At 34.9% G+C, this 8518-nt stretch overlaps 1 protein-coding gene across 1 annotated transcript; it reads right to left on the bottom strand.

Annotated features, from left to right (window-relative positions):
- Positions 1-4021: 4021 nt before the first annotated feature.
- On the bottom strand, positions 4022-6178 carry LOC148579820 (uncharacterized). Its single transcript, XM_088485067.1, has 3 exons — positions 5778-6178; positions 4135-4167; positions 4022-4040 (listed from the first exon to the last, which is right to left on the bottom strand). The coding sequence occupies exons 1-3, from the start codon at positions 6176-6178 to the stop codon at positions 4022-4024; spliced, it is 453 nt and encodes a 150-aa protein (XP_088341193.1).
- Between the last annotated feature and the right edge of the window lie 2340 nt (positions 6179-8518).

Here is an 8518-nt window from a genome sequence, read left to right as displayed (position 1 = left end):
GTAAAAGCAAAATGCTAGGTGGGAGACAACCTACCATGGTATGATCATTCCGTTTCAGTCTTAGTTTTATTTTATTTTAATCTACTTTATTTTTCTTAGTGACTCTTCTCATAATCTCTGCATATAGTCTGCATTTGTATTTGCATTATGCAAACAAAAAAAAGAAGCACACGACGCGCAAGCGTCGCTGACGCGTACGCGTCATAAGTGCATACAAAACAAAGAAGAATGAAACAGAGAGTTACGCGGGAGCATGGCTGGAGGTGTGCTTGATAAACCCATATTTCATGATATATTTTGTGCTCAAATTGAGTGATTTATTCAATCCTTCACTCACTTATTCATGTTAATTGCATGGTTTTACTTTTCCTTCCTTATTATGTGATGTATGTGAAAAACATGTTTCCTATGCTTTAAAAGTAATTATTTTAATTTTCCTTTATTACCATTCGATGCCGTGATTTGTGTGTTGAGTAATTTCAGATCTTCTAAGGCAGGAATGACTTAAAGGATGGAAAGAAAACATACAAAATTAGAAGGAAAGCATAAAACGGAGTTTTTAAAGAAACTGGCAGTGACGCGACCGCGCGATTGACGCGACCGCGCGCCTTAAGCGAAACGCATATGACACGGATGCCTGACTGAAGCGACCGCGTGACAAGGAAAACTCCAATTGACGCGACCGCGTGACCCACGCGACCGCGTGACAGGGGCCACACACTAGAAATTACAAAAAATGCCCCCAGCAATTTCTGAAGCCCTTTTTGGCCCAAATCCAAGTCCAGAAGGGACAGATCAGAGGTTATGAAGTGGGGTAATGCATCCATTCAGAAGAGAGTCTCCAATTAGTTACCTTTCATGATTTAGATGTAGTTTTGAGGGAGAGGTTCTCTCCTCTCTCTTTTAGGATTTAGATTTAGGATTTTAATTCGCTTTCAGGATTATCTCTTTCTATCAGGTTCAACATTCCTTTTTATTTATCTTTTCAATTTAATTTATGAATTCTTCTATGTTACAGATTACTCTTTTGAATTAATGTTATTTGAGGTATTTCAGTTTACAATTGTTTCTTTTATTTATATTACTGTTGCTTCCAATCTGAAGGCATTTTTATTCCGGTAGATTTACTTTTTCCCTTTTTGGTCTTGGTTAAAAAATCAGTAACTTAGGAGTTATCAAACTCAACATGATTGATAATTGTTATCTTTGCTAATTGAATTAAACTTCAACAATCCCAACTTTTCCTTAGGGATTAACTAGGATTTGAAGATCAAACTAATTAGTAACTTGACTTTTCTTTGCTTTAAGTAAAGGCTAACTAAGTAGAATTAAGATTCAATCTTCATCATCATTGATAAGGATAACTAGGATAGGACTTCTAATTTCTCATACCTTGCCAAAAGTTTACTTTACAGTTATTTATTTACTTTACAGTCTTTTACTTATTTCAATTGCAATTTAAATTACTTGTTCCTCATCTTAAAAACCCCAATTTACAATCTTCATAACCAATAATAAGAACATACTTCCCTGCAGTTCCTTGAGAAGATGACCCGAGGTTTAAATACTTCGGTTATCAATTTATTTAGGGGTTTGTTACTTGTGACAACCAAAACGTTTGTACGAAGGGATTTCGGTTGGTTTAGAAACTATATCTACAACGCGACTATTTTTATAAAATTCTTTACTGGCAAAAACCCTAACGTCAAAATGGCGTCGTTGCCGGGGAACTGCAATTGTGTGCCTTATTATTGGTTATTGTAAATATTTTTCTTTTACTTGTTTATTTGTCTTTATTTTCTCCTTTTATTTCCATTAGCTACTATGAATTCTCACCCATCTCGCTTCGAGTTTGGTTCTAATATTGTTGAAAGGAGTGAAAGTTATAACAGGAACATGCATCAAGGTCAGAGCAATCAAAGATGGATGCAGCCAAGAGGATCTGATCAACCCTTTAGGCAACAACACCCTCCAAGATATCACGGACAAAGACCAATCTACAATGCATACCAAGCCAATAGACATGGTAGACAACCTTGTAACTACCAACAAGTCCCACCCCATGCCTATAGACCATCCTCTCAACACAACTTCGAACCACCACACTCACAAGCTCCTTTTCACCATTCGCCACCATATAACCCTCATTTACCCCGATTCCAATCTAATTACTCCTAAACACCACCACTTTCCAATGTACCACGTCCAAATCCAGCACCCCGAGAATCAGAGGTTCGCCTCAAGGAAACAGTAGATCAACTTCAAACAACCCTTTATCAACTGGAGCAAGCAATAAGTCAATTATCTTCTAGACGTTCGAACATTCAAGGACCTCCCACAACTCCGTGTGGACAATCTAATGATGAGCGTAGCATGAAGGAGATACTAGAAACTCCAGTAGACAGAACAAGACATGACTTCGTACTGGAACAAGTAGAGGAAGCTGTCATTACACAAGAAGAAGAGTTGGTTGAAGACCTAGGAGACGCTGAGCCTCTATGGGAATCCAGAGTTATGGAGAATTCTGTCAAGGACGTTACAATTGATGCTAAGGAGGATAGTACACAACCCCTAAGGCAAGTCTTTTATGAGGAACTAGACGGAATACTCCAAGAAGCAAGTTTCCTTGATGATGATAGTCACGAGTCAAGTTCTCACTACAACAAATAAGGGTTTTCGCAACGGTCAAAAACCGTTGCCGTAGATTGAAAAACCGTTCCCAAAACTTTAGGCAACGGTTTTTGACCTGTGGTATATGCGGCCGTTACCAATGCTCAAAGGCAACGGTTTTTTACCTAAGGCAACGGTAACAAAAAAACTGTTGCCAAAGTTACTGGTATAGACAACGGTTTTGATAGAAAATTTTAAACAACGGTTTCAAACCGTTACTCGATAAGGAACGTTTTTAAACCGTTCTCTTTCATGATCCAACGGTTTAAAACCATAACTAAATAGGCAACGGTTTTAAACAGTTGTAGTTTTATTATTCACAAAGGCAACGGTTTTAAAGCGTTACTGTTAGTGTCGTTTTTTGACAACGGTTTTAATACCATTGCCATTTAATAGTCGTCTAAGACAACGGTTTTAAAGCGTTACCATTAGTTTCATTTTTTGGCAACGGTTTTTTAAAATCATTCCTTTTGTGACTTTTGACAACGATTTTTTGTAGTTATATATTTTTTTATTTACAATAATTTTCTCATATTGCATTAAAATTAATATTCCAACTATTTTTTTAATTTAGTGTCAATAAATAACCTTAACTATTTGAATCAAATTACTAAAGAAAACTAATTGAATATTTACCATCAAATTTGATTTTTAAAGTATTCTATAAGATTCATACATATTTGTGAATCTTTTAGAAATCAAATAAACTAAGATACTATCAAATAAACTAAGATACTTTAAAATTACATAATAAGAGTCTAAGTCATAACCATATCTAATCATAAAGAAAAGAGATTGATATATTACAATAGCAAATAGATTCCTCATCATCTTCACAAATTGGTGATTTTTAGTCTCTAATATTTGATCTTCACAATTTGTGTGATTAAGTTCTTTTTCTATTTCATAATAATTTTTCTGTGAACAAAAAAATTAGCAAATTAAATATAATGTTAAGCCTAATGCTAATAATTGAAGGAATGGAAGTTTGATTTAGGCTTACCAATAGCAGTAGTTATGTTGGATGTGATTAGGATTATCACATTTGGAGATGATATTAACTTGTCAATCTGAGTTAGTAATGCATTTACAACCTGAAATATTCATATTTAAGGATTACTAGCACACTATGCAAATACCCAAGAAAATCCAATATCTCTCGGTTGCATTTTTTAAATACTATTTAACATTCTCACACACTATTTAAAAAAAAAAAGAAAAAAGGGAATAGCGGGGAAGAAAAGGGGTATTTTCCTCAAGGAAGGACCGGAGAGATTGGTATACCCGAATAGAATCTGAAGGTTCTGAACCGGATATGGCAGCTTTCCTCGCCGCAGCAAGGCTTTCAACTTCATCTGCATGACCACACACTTAACCCAAAGCACATGACAAGCATATAGCATTAAGTTAAATTTTGTTCTGCCTCACCAATCAAAACAAATACTAGATTTCTTTCTTCTTTACCATTTCTTGAATCTTTTGGAAAATTTTTGCAACCTAAACAACAAGGAAATACAATTGTGCAATCAGTGCAACAATACAACATAATAACAGTTCATCTATCAATATCCTCTGAAGTGATCACAAATTGGAAATTCATCAACTACAAAGCATTAGTACTTCTAATAACTATTGTGCATGCATACCAGCTTGCCATTTTCAGAAAACCATTTACTGAATAAAGAATATGTATTCACTTCAATAACCTGGCACTGTGGGAATATGAGAATGTGGCATTCACTTTAATTCTATTTTTCTAGATAGAACTCATTATTGTTTGTTAAGAATCTATCCAACAATTTTACTTGCATTAGCTTAAAACACATTCAAAATGATATTATTTGTGCGAGTTCTATGCTATTAGCTTTTAGTTCAATTCTAATCCGTTGCTTCTAAATTTTGGTGAGATTACAGTCAATATCCGTAAGTTTCAGAATCCACAAGTTTCAGATTCATATCACTTCATTTGATTAATTAATTATCAATTGGAAGTGGAGCCCTATTTTCATAAACCAGTTCAGAGTTTTCAGCAAACAACCGACCTTCCAAGTGACTTATCTAAGTCTAAAAATAGATATGAACATGAAACTTGTACTCACTTAAAATAGACTGATAGATCTTTAAAATTCTTTTGAAATCAACTCAAAATTCTGTTTAAATTAAAAGTTATAGCATCTGCAAATTGGTACTGCAGAACCAGAAAACTAGAGAAATCTGCAGCAACCACTAAAATTCAAAAAATCATATCTTCCAAACCACTTGGCCAAATTCTCTGAAATTTTTATGGAATTTTCAAGACACACTAAAGTTTTACAAAAAAATAATTTCATCTAAAAATTAGGTCTGGACTGCTCCCAAAAAGTCATTCGTTCTGCTGCCAATTATGCAGATTTCTGCAGAAATTCTGCACAAAGTATTTCTAACAACCTCACATACCAAATCCTATATTCAAGCCTAGGATTCATCTAAAACCACATTTCTAACTTTCTTTTCACTAACCAAAGTTTTCCAAGAACTCTTAATTCAATATATCACAATTTCATATCATAGGTGCAACGTAACCATATTATCATAGCATCTATTCTTCAGCATGTCATCTATAACAACATATCTCATGTTCTAATTCATCAAATGAATTTCCAGCAATCATAGCAACATTCCATACACAAAATCATCATCAACAAGTTCTAGCAACAAGTATAACTTCAAAATACACAACATCGTCAATAATCACTACATTAAATCATTAAACCAATCACCAACTACAGCCATGATTCAACTCAATTTCAATAATTATTCACACAAAACAACCATAAACCATTTGCAGTTACTCATTTAATTTTATTGGCATTCATAACTTAAAACATTTATTTTTAAAACAAATCCCCTACCTCAATTAGTCGAGATCGCAGAATTTAAACGCGACAAACCCTCTTATTCTAAATTTACAGCAGCAGCGGCTTAGACCCAGTAGTAGCAACAGCAGTAACATTATCAATAATCATAGCTATAGGGGCTGAAATAAAATAAAATGAGAATAGGGTAACCAATGAAATAGCAGTAGAGCAAGAATGGAAACAGAGCAAATTAGAGGAAGGGATCTAGACCATATCAGAGGTACTTCAACGGTATCCCCCTTTTTTTTGAAACCGCAACGGTGATCATGGCAGCAGCAGTGGCGGCTGAACAGCTCTCTGCCTCTCGGCACAAGCCTCACACGACTCCTTTCCTTGTTCTTAAGGCTCATCTCTCCTTTCGCACATGCAACAGATGATGGCGGCCATAGAAGTAGCGGCCGTGCTAGAGCCTTCAGTGGTGACGACGGGGTCACGACGTGGCGGCGGTGACGGAACACAACAGCAGTGACGGTTCTAACTGCGACTGGTCCCTCAGCGGTGGTAGAACACGACGGCTCTTCTCCTCCGACGCGGGCTCCTCTCCTCCTCGTGACAACGCCGACGACGACTCCCCATGGACGGCGACTGGGCGGCGTGATTCCTTCCTCCATCGCGGTCCTCTCTCTCGCCTCAGTTCTGATTCGTAATGAAGATGACTTCGCGGACAGCAGCGGTGGCAAGGCGCGGCTTCCCCTCCTCTCCTCTTCTCCCTTCAGTTCTCACTCTCAGATCTCTCTCTTCCTCTATGTATGTTTATGTGTCTGTGCATGTTTGTTTATTTGGTGTGTGGTGTGTGCTGTGAGTGAGTAATGGTGAGAAAGGGTGAAGTGGCTCAGTGGAGAATGAACAAGTGGTAGGGGAGGGGTACATGTGTGTGTGGGTTGGGTAGAAAGGGGTTAGGGTTAATGAATTAGGAATTAGGGTTTAGAATTGGGAATTTAGGATTTGAGTAGAGTTTTGAGTTAAAACCCAATTTAATCATTTTAATCAATATAATTAATTTTAAGAATATTATTTTATTCTTTAAATTACTAATTATTTGTAATTAAATACTTTAATTTAAAATTATAGATAAATAAATAAATTTTTTTAGTTCATAATATTAATCAAAATTTTAAATTATTTCAATTTAAATTATATACAAAACTCTCTTTCATCTCCAATTACTAAAACTCTGAATTTTAATTAAGCAAAAATCATTAATTTTAGTAAATCAAAATTATCTAATTTATAATTAAAATTTATATAAAACCAAATTAATTTAAAACATGAAGTCTCATAACCTTTTAAAAAAGAAAATTATATATATAATTATAAATAATTCATTATTTATTTTTTAAAAATCTGGGGCTTACAAAAATTATCAACAAATATGATAAATTATAAATAAATTATTATTTAATTTTTCAAAAATTTGGGTTGTTACAAGTTTGGCATTGTTCGATGACGGCTCTAATGATGAGTGGTGTCGGTTATGGAGCGCTAGGGCTAATAGAGGAAGGAAAAATTAACAAGTCTCTATGTTTTATTTTGAAGAGAGGTTGTTGAAATTTTTTTGAAGTGTTAAAGAAATATTATCTTAAATTTTAGAGCGGGAATGAAACCAAAAATATATCATTGTTATAAATTTATTTTAAATTTATTTCTTCTATAAATAATATTTGTAATATATTTATAACAATAATTTTGAGTGTTCTAAAAATTTAATATTTATAGAGAAAATTATTTAAATTTGTATAATTATTTAAATAATATAAGAAAATTATTGTTTGATAAAAGATTGTTGTAATGGTTATAAAACCGTTCTTTAAAATAGTCAAAGAGAACGGTTTTATTTTGTTGCTATAACGTAATGAAAAATTGAACTTCAATAGTAACACTCTAAAAACTGTTGTCTAAGACCATCTAATAGAACGGTTTTAAAGTGTAGCATTTTGGCAACGGTTTTTATGCGTTTCTTTTGTACAATTATTTAAACAACAATAAAAACTATTGCTTAAAACCAAATCATGGTAACGGTTATAAAACCGTTCTTTAAAATAGTCAAAGAGAACGGTTTTAATTTGTTGCTATAAAATAATAAAAAATTGAATTCAATAGTAACACTATAAATAACCGTTGTCTAAAACTATCTAAGAGAACGGTTTTAAGGCGTTGCAAAATTTGGCGTTGCTAAAGCCCATATTTGTTGTAGTGTCTACTAGTAATGAACTTGCATCCGCACGTGAATTCTCTGAGATCGAAGAGTCTTCCCCAAGTGAATACAAAGACGATGCGGAGGTAGATTTCTCTCAACCTCCCGTTTATGACTTAAGTGACGAGGAAGACATAGAAGGCTTTGATCAGGATATGGATGCAATTGAGAAAGTCTGCAAGGAAGTGAAGAAATTCACAGAAGAGCACAAGGGAGTAGAACTCACAGAACCACTGGAAACACCTATCCCAAGGCCATTACCACCCAATACAAGCTTTAAGTGGGTACAATCCTTAACCTTTAACTTTATTTTTCCACTTGAATATGGTTTGCTTGAAACAGATGGCCAGCTTAGAGCTCTCTGCGGCTTTAAGAGTAAGAGGGAAATGGCTCGCACTCAGAGCTGGTGCACAAGGTTCAATAAGGTTCCACGCTTCAATTCGAAGTGCACGGATTGGCATCGCGATCAATCGAATGAATCTCGGAAAACGTTTGGTCACCATGGTGAGAATCTACTTTCTAAACCGCCCGGATGGAAAAATATAGATCAAGACAAAGGCGGATCTAAAAGCAAAGTTTGGGATCCTGGAATCTATTCTGACATTCGTCACCCCGGGAGCCTGAGAATATGCTTGAAGCTGCTTAGAAGCTTTACATGCCTAGTTTGGGACCCCGGAGGTTGTTGGCATTCCAAACATTGGTGGAGATTTCTGGACAAATTTAAGTGCAAGCCACCATAACAGGAAGCTCATCCAAT

Source organism: Arachis ipaensis, chromosome B10, assembly GCF_059453495.1.
Source record: "Arachis ipaensis isolate K30076 ecotype BB chromosome B10, ASM5945349v1, whole genome shotgun sequence".
In the NCBI taxonomy this organism is placed as follows: domain Eukaryota; kingdom Viridiplantae; phylum Streptophyta; class Magnoliopsida; order Fabales; family Fabaceae; genus Arachis; species Arachis ipaensis.
Note: the sequence above shows the minus strand (reverse complement) of the source record. Positions and strands in the feature narration are given on the sequence as shown.